The sequence below is a fragment of the Clinocottus analis genome, unplaced genomic scaffold, assembly GCF_023055335.1.
Source record: "Clinocottus analis isolate CAN_PGR_092001 unplaced genomic scaffold, fCliAna1.0.p SCAF_24, whole genome shotgun sequence".
NCBI lineage: Eukaryota > Metazoa > Chordata > Actinopteri > Perciformes > Cottidae > Clinocottus > Clinocottus analis.
Genome location: NW_027175976.1, coordinates 102,402 through 120,000, shown reverse-complemented (window position 1 = coordinate 120,000; position 17,599 = coordinate 102,402). Strand labels below are relative to the sequence as shown.

The window sequence follows — 17,599 nt, the reverse complement described above, 5'->3', positions numbered from 1 at the left end:
CGGTGAGCATCCTCACGACCGCAACGCGCCACTCGCTGCCGCTCTCGCCCCTTCCTGCTGCCGGCACGCTGACGCTCTCTTCCTGCTGCAGGTCATGGAGCGCGCCCTGTTCCACATGGAGAACTCGTACAGCGTTGCCAACGTGCGCGGCCGCGGCTTCCTGTGCCGCACCAACCTGCCCTCCAACACGGCCTTCAGGGGCTTCGGCGGGCCACAGGGCATGATGGTGGCCGAGAGCTGGATCACCGACGTGGCTCAGAGTCTGGGCCGGCCGGCCGAGGAGGTACGTGGCGACGCGGGTATCCAACCAAAGAATTCTGGTGGGTGAGCTGCGTCCAATCAGGGACTCCGTCTCCCTGCAGGTGCGCCGCTTGAACCTGTACGTGGAAGGTGAGTCGACGCCCTACAACCAGATCCTGCATCAGCTCACCCTGGACCGCTGCTGGGACGAGTGCCTGTCCCGATCTGGATACCAGCAGCGCCGGGCCGCCATCGACCTCTACAACAGGTGAGCTGTGTTCAGTGAGCACACACCTCTACAACAGGTGAGCTGTGTTCAGTGAGCACACACCTCTACAACAGGTGAGCTGTGTTCAGTGAGCACACACCTCTACAACAGGTGAGCTGCTGGTTGACGTGAGCTCTACCTGTACTTGATGTTTCCTGTCAGGCAGAACCGGTGGACCAAGCGGGGCCTCGCCATCGTCCCCACCAAGTTTGGCATCAGCTTCACGGCCGCCTTCCTCAACCAGGTGCGATCACATACCTGTGACAGTGAGTGATAAACATGTGACGGACATGTGCGTTAGTGACGTCATGCGTGTGCTTCAGGCCGGCGCTCTGGTTCACATCTACACCGATGGCTCGGTTCTGTTGACCCACGGAGGGACGGAGATGGGACAAGGACTCCACACCAAGATGGTGCAGGTACCTGAGCTACACCTCGACGCTGGTTTTGTGTGTGTCTTTTGTATTGCCGCTAAACGGCAAAGGACCCGGTGTGAAGCCTTGGGGGCCTCCGGTCTCGTCCTAAGCTGTGCTTGTGGGTCCAGGTTGCCAGCCGGGTTCTGGGTATCCCCTGTTGCAAAATCCACATCTCAGAGACCAGCACCAACACGGTCCCCAACACCAGCCCCACCGCTGCCTCCGCCTCCTCGGACCTCAACGGGGCCGCCGTGCAGAACGCCTGTGAGGTCCTCGTGAAGCGCCTGGAGCCCTTCAAGACCAAGAACCCCAAAGGATCATGGGAAGACTGGGTAAGCGGTGTGCTGAGGATATTTGTCTTCATTATAGTAAACCAGGATTAAGTGTTTTCTCTGGTCCAGGTGAGAGCGGCGTACTTTGACCGGGTCAACCTCAGTGCCAACGGCTTCTACAAGTAAGTCTGTTTCCGTCCATCCGTTGATCCGTAAAATCCAAGATGGAGTCTCACGGTTTCTCGTTTCTTACCAGGACCCCAGATCTTGGTTACGACTTCGAGACAAACTCCGGTCGAGTGTTCAACTACTTCAGCTCCGGAGTGGCGTGTTCAGAGGTGGAGGTGGACTGTCTGACCGGCTCTCACAAGGTGCCACAAAGTCTGGAATGAAAGATTCTGCTAGGCTGTCGGATCTAAATGGAGGACCGTGTCCCACAAGGGTCAACATCTGGGCCCCTTGTTTATCTACAGTGTTTTAGTCCGTGCTGACGATCCCATCTTGTAGATAGCATACCAATGCCTTTCAACAAGATGCATGAGCATTATTACATACATTTATTAAATGTGTTTTTTACATGTGTTACATGTGTTTTCACACGTTTATTACATGTGTGTTGTAGAACCTGAGCAGCACCATCGTGATGGACGTGGGTCACAGCCTCAACCCGGCTCTTGACATTGGCCAGGTGAGTGAATGAGTCATGATGTAACGCCCTGTGAGCTCCCTGTAGCGCCCCCTTGAGGTCGGAGGTCTCTGTGTGTCCTCAGGTGGAGGGGGCTTTCATGCAGGGTCTGGGTCTCTTCACCATGGAGGAGCTTCGTTATTCTCCCCAGGGGGTCTTGCTCACTCGGGGTCCCGGTTCCTATAAGATCCCGGCATTCGGCGACATCCCCACCCACCTCACCGTCTCGCTGCTCCGGGACGCGCCGAACGACAAGGCCATCTTCGCCTCAAAGGTCAGGCCTTCACAACCTGTCAGAACACACAGAACCGCCGTACAGAACCTGAACCTGTGTGTTCCTCTGCAGGCTGTCGGGGAGCCGCCTCTCTTTCTGGCCTCGGCCATCTTCTACGCCATCAAAGATGCCGTCGCGGCGGCCCGGGGGGAGTCGGGCCTCAGCGGCCCCTTCCGGCTGGACAGCCCCGCCTCCTGCGAGAGGATCCGCATCGCCTGCAGCGACAGGTTCACCAGACTGGTAGGAACGGTTTGATTGGGGACGCGACCCCTCGGGGGTCCACAGGGTACTGCAGGGGCAGCTCACCCTAACCCACCAATTGTCTTTCCACAGATTCAAATGTCTTTAAATACACTTAAATACAACACATTGACGTGAATGGACCCATGGAGATGGAAGATGTTATCTCTCAGTTTGGGGGCCCTTGTTTAATAAATTCGAACCAGTAACTCCAGTTAAAATACCAACCGCTCTTCTTCTTCTTCCAGTGTCCTCCTGCAGAACCTGGTACCTTCAAACCCTGGTCTGTCCAGGTCTAGAACCAGAGGAACCCCTTCCTGATGGTCGAGGAGACCACAGAAGCTCATGTTTCATAAACTTTAATTTTTTTAAACATTTTGTATCACGAGAACACAGCGTTAGCTGTTAGCCGATAGAAGTTTGCTAAACGACAGCATATTATCTTTTATAACAGACTCAGTGAATAAAACATTATTTCTTTACAATATGAACTCTGGAGGGACTGCAGCGACCTCGTGGTAACAGTAATCATTAGATATATAATAATTGTTTACATTGATTGGTGCTGCACGTTTATTGTTTATTTGTATTAATGGTCACTTTTACGCTCTGTAGAATTATTGCACTGTATGGATGAAATCAATAAATCACATTTGGCTGGATGTTTAGTCGCATGACTGTTATTGTTGCATCTAGTTGAATATAAACTCTTTGACGTGGGAGCATGAATGGGATGTTTGTGTGTTGCTTGTTGCATTAAAGCAGTTTAATATTCTCTGTGATGTAATCAGACACGCGCGTCAGCGGTGTAGGCCTCGGACAGACTTTATTGGCATCGTTTCAGAGCACGACGTCCTCTAGTCGTCTTTCCCCGTCTTGTCGATCATCTTCCTCATCCAGCGGTTCATCCTGAACAGGTGAGTGTAGAAGCCGTACTTTCCGTCTCGGTCGCAGCCTTCGCCCCACGACACGATGCCCATCTGGTACCAGCGGTTGTCACCCGGGTACTGCTCACACAAACCAAAGCACAGCCGTGAGACTGGCGCCCTCTTACTGTAGAAGCAGTGCACTGCAGGAAGTGCTTGTGAAGATGATGCTCACCTTCATTACAAACGGTCCACCGCTGTCTCCCTCGCAGGCATCTCCACTTTTGTTGTCTTCTGGTTTATAACCTGCAAAACAAACGGTCGTAAGTAAAGATGAACATGCTAAAGCTGAACATGCTAAAGCTGAACATGCTAAAGCTGAACATGCTAAAGCTGAACATGCTAATGCTGAACATGCTAATGTTAGCTGTGGCATGAAGCCAGTTAGAAGCCTCCCGTCCAAGAGTCGCGCTGCTGTTTCTCACTAAACGTAGCAGCAGAAGCTCACCTGCACAGAACATGTTGTTGGTGACCTTGACCGAGGTGGAGCTGCTGCAGGTCTCCTGTTCCACGATCGGAAGGTGGACTTGCTGGAGCACCTTGGGGAGGTTTCTTGCCGAGGGGTTCCAGGTTTCCTTCAGGTTCCCCCAGCCGGTCACTCGCCCTTTATAGCCTTCGGTCATCAGACTGTTGAAGAAACACGAGAGGATTCAGGAAGTCGGACATGAAGGTTCGGCAGGTGAACCGGCGCTTGTCTTACGTCAACGCCACCTTCCTGGTGGGGAGGCAGATCGGATGGATCACGTCGCTGAACTCCACCGGCCGCCTCAGGTGCAGCAGCGCTATGTCCCGGTTCAGGTTCTCCTTCCAGTTGTACTTCGGGTGGACGATGATTTCGCTGATGGCCACGATCTTCTCGATGCCGCGCTCGAACCTGGAAAAGCGGTCGTGAGTATCTTCTGGCTGCGCTCGCGGTCGTTCACACGTGCGGACAGAAGGTCTTACGCGGCCCTGTTGTGCTTCCCCAGGCGCACGAGGATGTCGTCGGCGGTGAAGTTCTTGTTCCAGGGCGGGTACAGGATGCAGTGGGCGGCGGTGAGGATCCACTGGTCGCTGATCAGACTGGCTCCACACAGCAGCTCCTGAGGGCTCCTCTTGTACAGCATCACCTGCCTGCAGAACCACCAGGTCACGTGATGGTGGGGTGTGTCACGCGATGGTGGGGTGTGTCACGCGATGGTGGGGTGTGTCACGCGATGGTGGGGTGTGTCACGCGATGGTGGGGTGTGTCACGTGATCGTGGGGTGTGTCACGCGATGGTGGGGTGTGTCACGCGATGGTGGGGTGTGTCACGCGATGGTGGGGTGGGTCACGCGATGGTGGGGTGGGTCACGCGATGGTGGGGTGGGTCACGCGATGGTGGGGTGGGTCACGCGATGGTGGGGTGGGTCACGCGATGGTGGGGTGTGTCACGCGATGGTGGGGTGTGTCACGCGATGGTGGGGTGTGTCACGCGATGGTGGGGTGTGTCACGCGATGGTGGGGTGTGTCACGCGATGGTGGGGTGTGTCACGCGATGGTGGGGTGTGTCACGCGATGGTGGGGTGTGTCACGCGATGGTGGGGTGTGTCACGCGATGGTGGGGTGTGTCACGCGATGGTGGGGTGTGTCACGCGATGGTGGGGTGTGTCGGGTCGGTTACCACGGTGCCGAGGCCACCTCGGCGTCTTTCCCCCCAACGATGCGGCTGTCTCGGTACGACTCCAACAGCTCGTCCTCATTGGCGTCCTTTTTGTTCTGCTTTTCAAACAAGGGGCGTTCTCCACACACTGCGACACAACCAGTCAACCAGGTAACCAGACGGTCAACCAACCAGTTTACCAACTAATCAACCATGCAATAAACCAGTTAACTATCAAGTCAACCAGTTCACCATCAAGTCAACTAATGAGTAGACCAGGCAATACACCAATTATATAGTTAACTAAACTGGCAATAAACCAGTCAATGTGCTAGAAAGCTAGGTCAACTCGATAATTAAACAGTGAACTAATCAATAACTAATCCAGTTATTTGTCAGTTAAGGAGCCTATTTAATGATTTTCCACATCTTCTGTTAAGTAGTTACTGCTGTTAACTGGTTAGGTAGTCAGTTAACATTTAACCAGTTAGTAAACCAATTCCCTGTGACTTGTCAGTGGATAAACCAGTTAACCAGTCATTCAGGATGTTCACTGGTGAGTTAAGCAGTCAGCTAGTTAGTAAGTTTGTTCACTGGTCGTTAACCAGCTGTTTGCCAGCACTCACCAGTCTCTCCCTGTCCGAAGGTTCGAGGGCTGAAGAAGGTTCTCCTGGCGGTCTGCAGGACGGAGCGTCCTTCTGTCCCCGTGGACAGGAATTCTTGAACCAGCGAGTCCTCTGGGATACGGAGAGGTGAGAGGTCGGTACGCGGGTAACTAGTCTATCTGGCAGTACTGGTACTCTGTACTGGTGTTTACCACACAGCTCCAGGTCGCAGTAGTCCATGGTCACGTTTCCAGCGACCTCCACGTAGCACCAGGGGCCCTCCGGGTCGTTGTCGGGGTTGCGGCACTTGTTTCCCGGCAGGCTGACCTCGGGGATGAAGTCCTTGTCCACGCTGAGGGCCTTGGCCTCCGGCGAGGACCACGGCAGGCAGGGGCGTCCTCCCAGGGTGACGGCCAGGTCGCCCGCATAGTCCAGGCCGGCGTTGGGTAGACACACACCGGTTCTGATTGGTTCCGGGGCCACAGTGGAAGGGACAAAGTCCTGACCTTCAAGGAGAAGCCAGGGTTCAGTACAGACTGGATTGGACCCTATGATGCTGGTAGTTGTATCATGAAAGGCTGTAGTATTTGGTTCATGGTACTAGCAGGTACTTGCCACACGTGGGGACCCTGCAGGCCTCCTTCTGGACGGTGGGGTCTTTGGTGAAGCACCAGGGGCCCTCTGCTCGGTTGTCCGGGTTCCGACAGAAGTTCTCCGGCAGGTCGCTGTTTGGTTCTGAGGAGTTGAACTCCCTGAAGATGGCGGGAAGACGCTGCTAACTAGCACTGCATCAATAGGTTAGTTCATTCACGGGTTAGTTTGTTAATGTACCTTTCAGTTGGTTCCATTATCGAGTCGCTTTCTGAGTTGATTGGTTATTTGGTTGGTTAGTTATTTGGTTGGTTGGTTATTTGGTTGGTTGGTTATTTGGTTGGTTAGTTATTTGGTTGGTTAGTTATTTGGTTGGTTATTTGGTTGGTTGGTTATTTGGTTGGTTAGTTATTTGGTTGGTTGGTTATTTGGTTGGTTGGTTATTTGGTTGGTTACCTGATTATGGGATGTGGGTAGCTGCTACTCCAGGCTTGACATTGTTTTCCTGATTGTGTGATGTTGATGTTTCCTTTATAGTTTACTCCTGAGCCAGAGATACACTGACCTACACACACACACACACACACACACACACACACACACACACACACACACACACACAAGTTATCTGTGTAAATATATTATTTGATTATTATTTGACATTAATCATTTAAAGTGTTTGTTACCTTCTAAACATTGTCTCAGGAAGTTGATGTTGTCTCCTGTTCTCGTCACCTGAGTTCCTTTACAGTCTGAGAGGCAGACAGACAGGCAGACAGACAGACAGACAGACAGACAGACAGACATTTGTGTACTCAGGTTGTGTACTTGTGATCTGTTGTGAACTTTGTTCGTGTTTGCAGAGCTGAATGTTTGATAAACTTCAGATTTAAAGTAAAAGTACACATTATTCTACACAATACACAAGTTTCTGTGTTCATGTCTGTGAGGTGAAGATGATCACTCACCCAGATACTTCGTCCAGAAGGTCTCCTGAAGAGAGAGTTCCTGGTTAGACCGGTACTACTACTACTACTACTACGACTACTACTGATAATACTGGTACTACTACTGATACTATTGCTACTGGCACTACAGTACTGTTACTATTGGTACTACTGGTACTACTGGTACTGGTACTACTACTAGTAATGTTACTCCTACTTCCTGCCTCTTGTTACTACTAGTATTGTTACTGCTAGTATTATTACCACTTGCAGTATTACTACCATGCGGTGGATGAAAGCAGAACAAAATGGCGGCTACCGTCATCTGCGGCTGCTCGAACACTTCTCGGGCTTCTTCATGGTCACAGACCTCTTCAACACATTCTCTCTCCAGGTTCCCTGATGGAAACAATACTCATGTGTGATACGAGTAAGAACATAGTACTACTACCCAGAGGACGTGAAGTACTGCTCATGAAGGAGACTCACCTGCTTTTAGCTCCTCAAACACCTGATTGGCTCGAGGGTTCCTGACCAGCACCTGATTGGCCCGCTGGCTGTGGAGGAAAACTACAGGCATACCACGAGTTACCAAGTACTCTTACAGCGTGAATACCCAGAGTACTGCATGTAGCGTAGTGCAGTATGATGGTTCTCTCAAAGTACTACACTTTCAGATATTTGTGTATTTATACATTCTGAACTTCTTTTACTCATTTCTTTATTGCATGTTCTTTGTACACGAGGTACAATTTAAACCTTGAGTATTTATGCTATATACTAGCAGTACTTTAAGGACTCCTTGAATACAGTAGTAGTAGTATTCTTAGTTGTATTTTCGTAGTATTCCTAGTAGTTCTTGTACCTCGCTCTGCCAGGCCGCTGTGCAGCAGGAACAGCAGCAGAACAGCAGCAGGTTTCAGTCTCGTCTCCTCCATGATCCAGACCCCAACAAGCAGAACCTCAGAACCTCAGCACCAGAACTGCTAGAACCTCAGCACCAGAACCTCAGATCCTCAGCACCAGAACCGCTAGAACCTCAGCACCAGAACCTCAGCACCAGGACCTCAGAACCTCAGCACCAGGACCTCAGCACCTCAGCACCAGGACCGCTAGAACCTCAGCACCAGGACCTCAGCACCAGGACCTCAGCAGCTCAGGACCAGGACCGCTCCAGCAGAGTCCTCTTCAGTGTCTGTCCCTGCGGGTCTCTCTTTGTGGGGTTGTTGACCAAAAGGTCGAAGTGTGTCTCATGTTTACTTTGACTCAACCGACAAAGTACAAGTACACAACGTGCAGTACTATATCAAGAAAAACACACGTAATAATCTATACTAAAGTACAACGTACAATAAATGAGAATGAGTACCAACAATATGTTTTGGAAGTTATACAATAATTACATTATTATTGTTATTATTACTATGATAATTGTCATTATGACTTATTGTTTTTTTTATTTTTTATAATTGTATAAATGTTTTATAATGTGTATTTCGTGTATTTTCTTTGGAGAAGCTCTACGGGGTTACGACAGTGGTCGTGATAGCGGTGTTACAGTAACAGCGGTCCCCTGCTGCGCTGACCGAGTGAACTTTGATTCCTCAGCTGAGTAAACGAACAGGAGCTGATCTCAGGTCAGAGGTAAACACAGCAAAACAATGACTACCGAGGTAAAAGTATGGTAGTACTACCGCTGTGGAAATACTCTGCCATGCAGAGATAGCATACAAATACACACAATACAGTAATGCATTTTATATTATTAATATACAAAACAAAAACTATATAAATAATGGTCGAATTAATTTAAACAATTCATACTAATACATTTTTAAAGATGAAGATTAAAACATACCTGTGTTATTGTTGATCATTTTAGATAAAGTTATTAAAATATAAATATTTTTTATTTGACTTTTTTAAATTGTGGAGTATTGCGACAGCTCTGTGTTCATAATTACACCAGTTATGACGACGAAAAAACAAAAAAAGATACTTATTTCACTTTTTGACTTTTTGATTTCACTTGTGATTGTGTGTTTTTTGTATGAAGCCAAATGTGTCAAATATGAATCAATAAATAAATGAATCCACCAGCAAGAAGATGAATCGGTTATATTTTTAATCCTTTACCCGGAAGTGTAAATATGTCAGATTTTGTCTAACTTTCTTTTCTTGGTTTTCTATTACACAGTTTATTCATTATCATCCTCGTGTGGCTACGCTGCCCTCTGGTGGTTCAAAACGTGTCACTACACGTGTGTTGTATATTTTTAATGCTGTGTTTGTAACAAAATATTCAGAAAGTGAGGTTTTACGGTGTCTCGAAAACCAACAGAAGAAAGTTAGACAAAGTCTGCCACATTTACACTTCCGGGTAAAGGTTTCAAAATAAAACCAAATATTATTTGGTTCATCTTCTTGCTGGTGGATTTAGTTTAGCTTCTTGCTGGTGGATTTATATACAATACATTTGTATATATTTAATTGTATATATTTAATTGTATATAATGTATACAAACCTCAACATAACCAATGAGTCAATACAACCAAAGTCAATAATTATTGAGGCTATTGACGTAACGGTCACTGCGGTGACGAGCCTGAACAGTAACGCGCCTCAGCGCCGCCGCTAAAAAGAGCCACGAAGAAGAAGACTGTGTTGCTAACATGGCAGCTAACCCGGAGCTCCGGATGGACCAGCTCCCAGCAGACCCGCTGCTCCACGTTCTGTCGTTCCTGTCCTTCAGAGACCTGATCCAGTACGTACCGGAACCGGGCCCGGTCCCCTCCACAACCTCCTGGAGGGGACCGGATCAGTAACCAGGAAGCTGTAGCGGCTCGTTAGCTTAGCATCACAACTAGTCTTAATTCTGTGCTAAATAGTGATACAGAGCAAAACAAAGTTCTGCTGATCGACAAATACACAAAGTATTTATTAGAAGATGACGTCACCAGCAGCTGTAACTCAACACGAAGCGAACTGAAGCTTCATGTTTCAGATAAACAGCTAGCCGCTAAGCTAACAGCGACGAGCTGTTTGTTTACGTTTGTTCCAAGTGAAGGACATGTTAAAATGCTACTAAAGTACTATTAAGAATACATGTTAAAATACTACTAAAGTACTCGTAAGAATACATGTTAAAATACTACTAAAGTACTATTACGAATACATGTTAAAATACGACAAAAAATACTAATTTTTCCGATTTTAAAGTACTGCTTACTACTAAGAATACTACTATTACTATGACACAGGAAGTATTAATTATTAATTTAAGATTTGTTTCAAATACCACAACAATAACTGTGTGTGTGTGTGTGTGTGTGTGTGTGTGTGTGTGTGTGTGTGTGTGTGTGTGTGTGTGTAGTTGTACGTATGTCAGCAGGAGGATGAATGATCTCTGCAAACACAACCCTCTGTGGCGTTCTCTCTGCTCCAAACACTGGCTGCTGACGGAGTGAGTACTGGTCTCTGTCCTGGTCTCTGGTCTCTGTCCTGGTCTCTGTCCTGGTCTCTGTCCTGGTCTCTGGTCTCTGTCCTGGTCTCTGGTCTCTGTCCTGGTCTCTGTCCTGGTCTCTGGTCTCTGTCCTGGTCTCTGGTCTCTGTCCTGGTCTCTGTCCTGGTCTCTGGTCTCTGTCCTGGTCTCTGTCCTGGTTTCTGTAAAGGTCTTGTGTGTCCTTAGTGCGGACCGGCTGCAGAGCGGGGTCTCCTGGTTCTGCCTTTTCCAGCGGTACTACACGGACCTGGGCCGCTACATGCAGGACTACCCGGTCCTGAAGCGGGCCTGGGACCAGCTGAAGGTCTTCCTGCAGCTGAGGTGTCCCCGCATGATCGCATCACTCAAAGGTCTGAACCAGCAGAAGCTTCTTCACAACCTCCATCAGACACGAAAGCTGACGTGTCCTGTGGTGCGCTTGTTTTCTCCGTCAGAGGGCGCCACAGAGGTGGAGCTTAACGACATCGAGGCCCAGATCGGCTGCCGGCTCCCAGACGACTACCGCTGCTCGTACCGGATCCACAACGGACAGAAACTGGTGATCCCGGGGTTGGTATCTCTGCAGGGTTCTCACGGGCACGGAGACCTCGAACAGTCATGGAGTTTTAAGACGGTCGCCTCTCGGCCTGTATTGGAATATAACACATATGACATTTACAACACCTTGGGGATCGAGTAAAAGTCATGTCAAATTGGTTAAAAGTCATGGAAATCCACTGGTCAAAATGGTCTGTCTGTCTGCCTGTCTGTCTGCCTGTCTGCCTGTCTGTCTGTCTGTCTGTCTGTCTGTCTGTCTGTCTGCCTGTCTGTCTGTCTGTCTGCCTGTCTGTCTGCCTGTCTGTCTGTCTGCCTGTCTGTCTGCCTGTCTGCCTGTCTGTCTGCCTGTCTGCCTGTCTGTCTGCCTGCCTGTCTGTCTGTCTGTCTGCCTGTCTGCCTGTCTGTCTGCCTGCCTGTCTGTCTGTCTGTCTGTCTGTCTGTCTGTCTGCCTGCCTGCCTGCCTGTCTGCCTGTCTGCCTGCCTGTCTGTCTGTCCCCAGGCTGATGGGCAGCATGTCCCTGTCTAACCACTACCGGTCCGAGGTGCTGCTGGACGTGGAGACGGCGGCTGGAGGCTTCCAGCAGAGGAAGGGCATGCGGCGCTGCCTGCCGCTCACCTTCTGCTTCCACACCGGACTCAGCCAGTACATGGCCCTGCAGCCCGCCGAGGGGCGCCGCGTGTACGAGAGCTTCTACCCCTGCCCGGTGCGCACCGCTTCCTGCCCCGCCTTTCACAATAAAAGTCAGAAAGAGTTTCATAGAGAGGAACACATTGAGGCGTCGTGAAGGAGGTGTAGCTCGGTCATGTGGGTTCGGGATAGTTTAGTAGCAGATAGTATGAAACTGTTATCTCACTGTGAAGCAGCTGCAGTTCTTGTACTGGTTTGATGTTGAGGGTTTAATGCATTCTCTGGTTTAATCGGGCCGTTTTCATCGTCATGTTGTACGTCTTTGTGTTTCAGGATCAGACGGCTCAGGACCCTTCAGCCATCGACATGTTCATCACAGGTCTGTTATTCATCATCATGAGACCTGTTGTTCATCCAGTGTGAGTCCATTCTCAGCTCCATGTTTGTGTTCAGGTTCTTCTTTCTTGGAGTGGTTCACAGAGTACGTCCACAACGTCGTCACCGGAGAATATCCCATCATCAGAGACCAGATCTTCAGGTGACACACATATTATACTACACGTATATATGTGTGTGTGTGTGTGTGTGTGTGTGTATACATACATGCATACATGCATACATACATATATACGTATGTATATGTATATGTCATACAGTGCTCATTCATTATGTGTCTGCAGGTATGTGCATGAAAAGAGCTGCGTCGAGACGACCGGCGACATCACCGTCTCCGTCGCCACCTCCTTCCTGCCGGAGCTGTCGTCTGTCCACCCGCCGCACTTCTTTTTCACGTACCGCATCAGGTACCCGTCTCTCTCTCCGCTGCCTGTCTTTCTCTCTCTGGTGTGTGTTAATGCAGTGTGTGTTCAGGATAGAGATGTCGAGCAGCGCGTGTGCAGAAGCCTCCTGTCAGCTGGATAGCCGCTACTGGAGGATCACCACGTCTGACGGCAACGTGGAGGAGGTGCAGGGCCCCGGGGTGGTCGGTACGCTGCTGCACCACACCACACCTGCACGCTCCGCCCGCTGTTACCACCTGCTGAGGGTGTGTGTGTGTGTCTGTGTGTGCATGCAGGAGAGTTTCCCGTCATGACACCTGGGAAAGTCCACGAGTACGCCAGCTGCACCACCTTCTCCACCCCGACGGAGTACATGGAGGGTCACTACACCTTCCACAGACTGGGTACCGCTCTTTCTATCCACAGAGGGTGTTAAACCTGCAGCTGCTTCACAGTGGAAAACCTAGTCTCTAAGGGTGAAGCAGCTGTAGTCTCTAAGGGTGAAGCAGCTGTAGTCTCTAAGGGTGAAGCAGCTGTAGTCTCTAAGGGTGAAGCAGCTGTAGTCTCTAAGGGTGAAGCAGCTGTAGTCTCTAAGGGTGAAGCAGCTGTAGTCTCTAAGGGTGAAGCAGCTGTAGTCTCTAAGGGTGAAGCAGCTGTAGTCTCTAAGGGTGAAGCAGCTGTAGTCTCTAAGGGTGAAGCAGCTGTAGTCTCTAAGGGTGAAGCAGCTGTAGTCTCTAAGGGTGAAGCAGCTGTAGTCTCTAAGGGTGAAGCAGCTGTAGTCTCTAAGGGTGAAGCAGCTGTAGTCTCTAAGGGTGAAGCAGCTGTAGTCTCTAAGGGTGAAGCAGCTGTAGTCTCTAAGGGTGAAGCAGCTGTAGTCTCTAAGGGTGAAGCAGCTGTAGTCTCTAAGGGTGAAGCAGCTGTAGTCTCTAAGGGTGAAGCAGCTGTAGTCTCTAAGGGTGAAGCAGCTGCATGTTTTGTCTCGTAGTGAACAAAGAGGAAGTGTTCCACGTGGCGATTCCTCGCTTCCACATGATCTGTCCTCCCTTCAGGGAGCCGCTGGTAAGTAACGCGTACAACATATAATAATGCTAACAACAACAACAACAACAACCACAACAACAGTACTCGTCTCCGCAGCAGAAGGCGGCGGCGTCTCGCTCTGACGACCACGAGGACGACGGAGAGTTCTGCGACGGAGACGGCGGCGACGACTTCGGCGACCTGCGAGGAATCAACATGGCCGCCCTGGAGGGGGCGTGGTGTCCGCGGCACATCTGAGGAGGCCGCCCGACACCTCAGGAGCCACCGGCGGGCAGCAGAGCATTCTGGGAAGGTAAACCAGAGCCGTTAGTGGGACGGAGTCGCGTCGACTCCCAGCTGCTTCCTAGAAACGCTTCCTCACAACGGCGTGGAGGACGAGGCGGCGACTTCCTGTTCCTGTTCAAAGCTCCTTGTGGACGTCTTGAGGTTGCACAGGAACGTTCCTGAAGCCGTTTCCCGCTGCAGGAACTAAACGCATCTGTGATTTCCTACGTTATTTACAGTCTCTCAACGTCTCGTTTTGAGCACGAAGCCTTTTCATTCAGTTTGGTGACTTCCTGCGGTGGGAGCAGTGCGCTGGTGTTTCCTTCTTGTTCCAGTTACAGACTCTTTGTTCCTGCAGTGGGACAATCTATTAGAAGCTGGGCTTTTATTTTGAAAAGAGAAGTGTTGTTTTTCTTTTGTCTGTCCGACACGCTCTCGTGTGATCGGTCAATTTTGTTTTGGTCTAAATAAAAAACAAATATTCATAACTGCTGACCCGTTTTGTTTAGATGCTTTTAGTTTGAAGGCTTGTGAGTATTTCTACACCGGAGTACTCATACTTTCATCAAGGACAACATATTAGGTCTTTGAGAAAGTGTTATCCCTCCACAATAAAAGCCTTTTTAATAACAGGACGTTTTAAACCAGGTTCCCTTCACAATAAAAGCCTTTTGAATAACGGGAAGTGACGCCACACGAGTAACAAAAGTAATTTATTCGTGACGAGTTGTTGATCACATGACCTCTTCCTCAAACACTCAGTCCTCCTCCTCCATCACCCTCTCAGTCCTCCTCCTCTTCCTTGCCCCTCTCCTCTCTGTCTTCTCCTCCTCTTCCTCCTCCTCTTCCTCCCTGGCCCCGCCTCCCTCTGGCCCCGCCCCCTGTCCCCTGGCGCTGCAGCGGCTGCAGTGCCTCCTGAAGCCGCCCAGGAAGTGCGACCTGAAGCAGCAGAAGGGGCAGGCGTAGCGGCCGGGTCGGTGCGCCGCGCGGACGTGCTGCTGCAGCCGGCTGGGCAGGAAGAAGCAGCGCGCGCAGCGGCGGCAGCCGTACGGCCGCGCCACGTCGTGGCAGCGCACCACGTGGCTGATGGCGAAACCTGCAACACAAGTGCATTGTGGGTCACAGGTCTTAGGTGTAAAGTTGGTCTCAAGGTTTCAGAGAACAGAAGGCAAACCTTTGAGCTTGGTCTTCCAGCCGCAGAGCAGACACACAAAGCGGTTGGAGATGAAGCGCACCACCTTGGCCGTGGCCTCCATCTCCTCCTTCAGCTGCTCGCCGCTAAGCCCCGCCCCCCCATCCTCCTGCGCCGTGGGCGCCGCGTCCCTGCGGATAGCCTGGCAGGCGTAGGCCTTGGGGATGTCGTGCTTCCTCACCGCGTGGTTCACTCCCAGGGCTTTCAGCTTGGTCTTCCAGCCACAGATCAGACAGTGGTACCCGGAGCCGTCGAACATCAGGACGCTCTCATCGCCCTGCGGGGAGGAGGAGGCCTCTTCATCACGGCCCTGCTCCTCTTCACTGCTCCTCTTCAGAGCATCGCTCTCCTTCCACGTCTTCTTTTGCTCCTCCCCTTCCTCCCCCTTCTTCATTTGAGCCTCCTCCTCCCTCCTTTTCCTCTCCTCTTCTTCCTCACAGTGTCTGGAGATGAAGCGCTTGTACAGCTTGCTAGTCTTCTCCTCCTCTCTCATCTTCATCTTTCCCTTTCCTTCCTCCCTAGTGTTCTCCTCCCCTTCCTCCCTAGTCTTCTCCTCCTCCTCTTCCTCCCTCCTCTTCCTCCCCTCCTCTTCCTCACAGTGTCTGGAGATGAGGTGCTTGTACAGCTTGCTAGTCTTCTCCTCCTCTCTCGTCATCTTTCGCTCTCCATCCTCCCTAGTCTTCTCCTCTTGTTGCTTCCCAGTTTTCTCCTCCTCTTCCTCCCTTGTCTTCCCCCCCTCCTCCTTCTCCTCCTCCTCCTGTTCCTCACAGTGTCTGGAGATGAGGTGCTTGTAGAGCTTGGTGAAGTCTCTGCTGGTGAAGAAGCAGTCTCTGCAGTGGAAGAGACGGGCCGTGTTCTGGTACATCAGGATGTTGCCGAGGCGACCGACTGCCACGCTGTCCAGGTGGGCGGGGTGAGTGGCCGCCAGGTGAGTCAACAGGTGGACATGGCTTCTGGAGAAGTGTCCGCAGAGGGAACACTGCAGGTGGGCCCCCGCCGCCGGGGGGGCAACGGCGGACATGACGGCTGCACCGCGTCTGCACAGAGACGAATAAAGTTACTCAAAGGTCACGACCTTTAAGGACTTTTAGTTACGTCAAGTAATGCATTACAGAGACGAATAAAGCTATTCAAAGGGTCACGTTATTAATAATACTACAGTAGTACTGTATAAGTACTCTGTTACTAGTAATACTATATTAGTACTGTATAAGTACTCTGTTACTAGTAATACTGAAGTAGTACTATATAAGTATTCGAACTAGTAATACTGTAGTAGTACAGTAGAAATACTGGAACGAGCAGAAACAGTCTCTCACGGTGAGGACTGTAAGGCAGAGCCTGTAAAAGAAGCTACTGTGTAATAACAGCGCGTGAGCTAGCAGGCTAGCTCCCAGCTCACGCGATTTAGGACCACGTTTTAAATAATACAAATAATAAAAATGATGATAAATATACCTGCTTCCACCGCCGGACGTGTCTGTGTGTGAAGACGCTCCTCCACCGGAAGCCTCTCGAGAATCATCTGTTTTTACCGGAAGCACCAAACAGGCGAGCTCAGCCAATCAGCGCGAGCTCAGCCAATCAGCGCGAGCTCAGCCAATCAGCGCTCTTTAACAGTTGCGATCGACCAATCACAGCCATCCTGGAAACCAGCTGTCGTCACAAGTATCGCGAGAACTCAGTCACTCTTTAGACGCCGAGGTTTTATTTATCTCTATAGATACTCTAACGATCAAAGAAAATCCTTTAAAATACAAATCTAATCATAAATAAATTATACTTTTGAACGTATATGCTTCTAGTAATGTTTAGTATGTGAAAAAACATTCAACTACTTTAAATAAATATAACATCTAGTAAGTTACATTTAAAATATGAAATATATTTAAAATATTATATAATATTACTGATTACTGTGCCCTCGTGTCTTATTGTACTTGAAGTGCTCTCGTCTGTTATTGTACTGGAAGGATGCAGCTACACATTTACATAAATATATATTTACAAACACGAAACACTCAATTAGATCAGAACTACAAGCGGTCGACAGATCTAACCGGACGTGACTGTGACTTCCTGTGTGACGTGGAATAGCTGAAAAGCTCAGGTTTTTTTATTTTTCATGCTGCTGCTGCTGCTCAACTCGAGTGAACCTCTTGTGCATGTGGGTGGAGTTGGAGTTTGCTACTTCCGGGTTTGTGGGCGGGGCTATCGGTCAGCTGCTGCTGAATAAAGTCCAGAGGAAGTTACTGCAGAGACGCGTCAGGTCAGTGTGTTTGTGTGTACTTGTTCACGATGTGTATGTGTGTGTGTCTTGTGTTCAGCTGCAGGGCTAAAGTACACGTTGTGGTGAAGTATTACTGCGAGTGTTACAAGAATCTGACTTTATGGAACTGAAGAGTGACTTCCGTTGTGACCTGACATATATATATATATATATATATATATATATATATATATATATATATATATATATATATATATATATATATATATATATATATATATATACGCACACATATATACATAAACATAATGTATACACATATATTTTCACATATATATTA

At 49.6% G+C, this 17,599-nt stretch overlaps 4 protein-coding genes across 4 annotated transcripts in view; 2 read left to right on the top strand and 2 right to left on the bottom strand.

Annotated features, from left to right (window-relative positions):
* Positions 1-3,050, top strand: part of xdh (xanthine dehydrogenase) — a 12,637-nt gene extending 9,587 nt beyond the window's left edge. Inside the window, exons 23-34 of the mRNA XM_068590353.1 lie at positions 1-2; positions 92-283; positions 363-508; positions 671-752; positions 832-927; positions 1,053-1,256; positions 1,326-1,378; positions 1,453-1,567; positions 1,819-1,884; positions 1,967-2,155; positions 2,228-2,395; positions 2,644-3,050. The exon at positions 1-2 is cut by the window's left edge and continues 85 nt beyond it. Of these exons, the coding sequence (XP_068446454.1) occupies positions 1-2; positions 92-283; positions 363-508; positions 671-752; positions 832-927; positions 1,053-1,256; positions 1,326-1,378; positions 1,453-1,567; positions 1,819-1,884; positions 1,967-2,155; positions 2,228-2,395; positions 2,644-2,694 (1,364 nt within the window). The 3' untranslated portion in view covers positions 2,695-3,050. The remainder of the gene's footprint in view (positions 3-91; positions 284-362; positions 509-670; positions 753-831; positions 928-1,052; positions 1,257-1,325; positions 1,379-1,452; positions 1,568-1,818; positions 1,885-1,966; positions 2,156-2,227; positions 2,396-2,643) is intronic.
* Positions 2,984-8,054, bottom strand: f2 (coagulation factor II (thrombin)). Its single transcript, XM_068590354.1, has 15 exons — positions 7,951-8,054; positions 7,575-7,655; positions 7,405-7,484; positions 7,107-7,131; positions 6,825-6,890; positions 6,595-6,703; positions 6,163-6,299; positions 5,760-6,053; positions 5,569-5,679; positions 4,964-5,090; positions 4,267-4,434; positions 4,022-4,195; positions 3,770-3,948; positions 3,497-3,567; positions 2,984-3,402 (listed from the first exon to the last, which is right to left on the bottom strand). Exons 1-15 carry the CDS (start codon positions 8,021-8,023, stop codon positions 3,253-3,255), a joined length of 1,845 nt encoding a protein of 614 aa, XP_068446455.1. The 5' UTR covers positions 8,024-8,054; the 3' UTR covers positions 2,984-3,252.
* Positions 8,055-9,657: 1,603 nt separating this feature from the next.
* fbxo3 (F-box protein 3) lies at positions 9,658-14,325 on the top strand. The gene is made up of 12 exons (XM_068591084.1): positions 9,658-9,850; positions 10,460-10,549; positions 10,775-10,938; positions 11,023-11,137; positions 11,625-11,829; positions 12,087-12,132; positions 12,207-12,291; positions 12,434-12,556; positions 12,624-12,739; positions 12,829-12,936; positions 13,518-13,591; positions 13,670-14,325. The coding sequence occupies exons 1-12, from the start codon at positions 9,759-9,761 to the stop codon at positions 13,808-13,810; spliced, it is 1,359 nt and encodes a 452-aa protein (XP_068447185.1). The 5' UTR covers positions 9,658-9,758; the 3' UTR covers positions 13,811-14,325.
* Positions 14,326-14,544: 219 nt separating this feature from the next.
* Positions 14,545-16,565, bottom strand: LOC137794114 (uncharacterized). Its single transcript, XM_068590741.1, has 3 exons — positions 16,488-16,565; positions 15,012-16,066; positions 14,545-14,933 (listed from the first exon to the last, which is right to left on the bottom strand). Exons 2-3 carry the CDS (start codon positions 16,048-16,050, stop codon positions 14,596-14,598), a joined length of 1,377 nt encoding a protein of 458 aa, XP_068446842.1. The 5' UTR covers positions 16,051-16,066; positions 16,488-16,565; the 3' UTR covers positions 14,545-14,595.
* Positions 16,566-17,599: the final 1,034 nt, after the last annotated feature.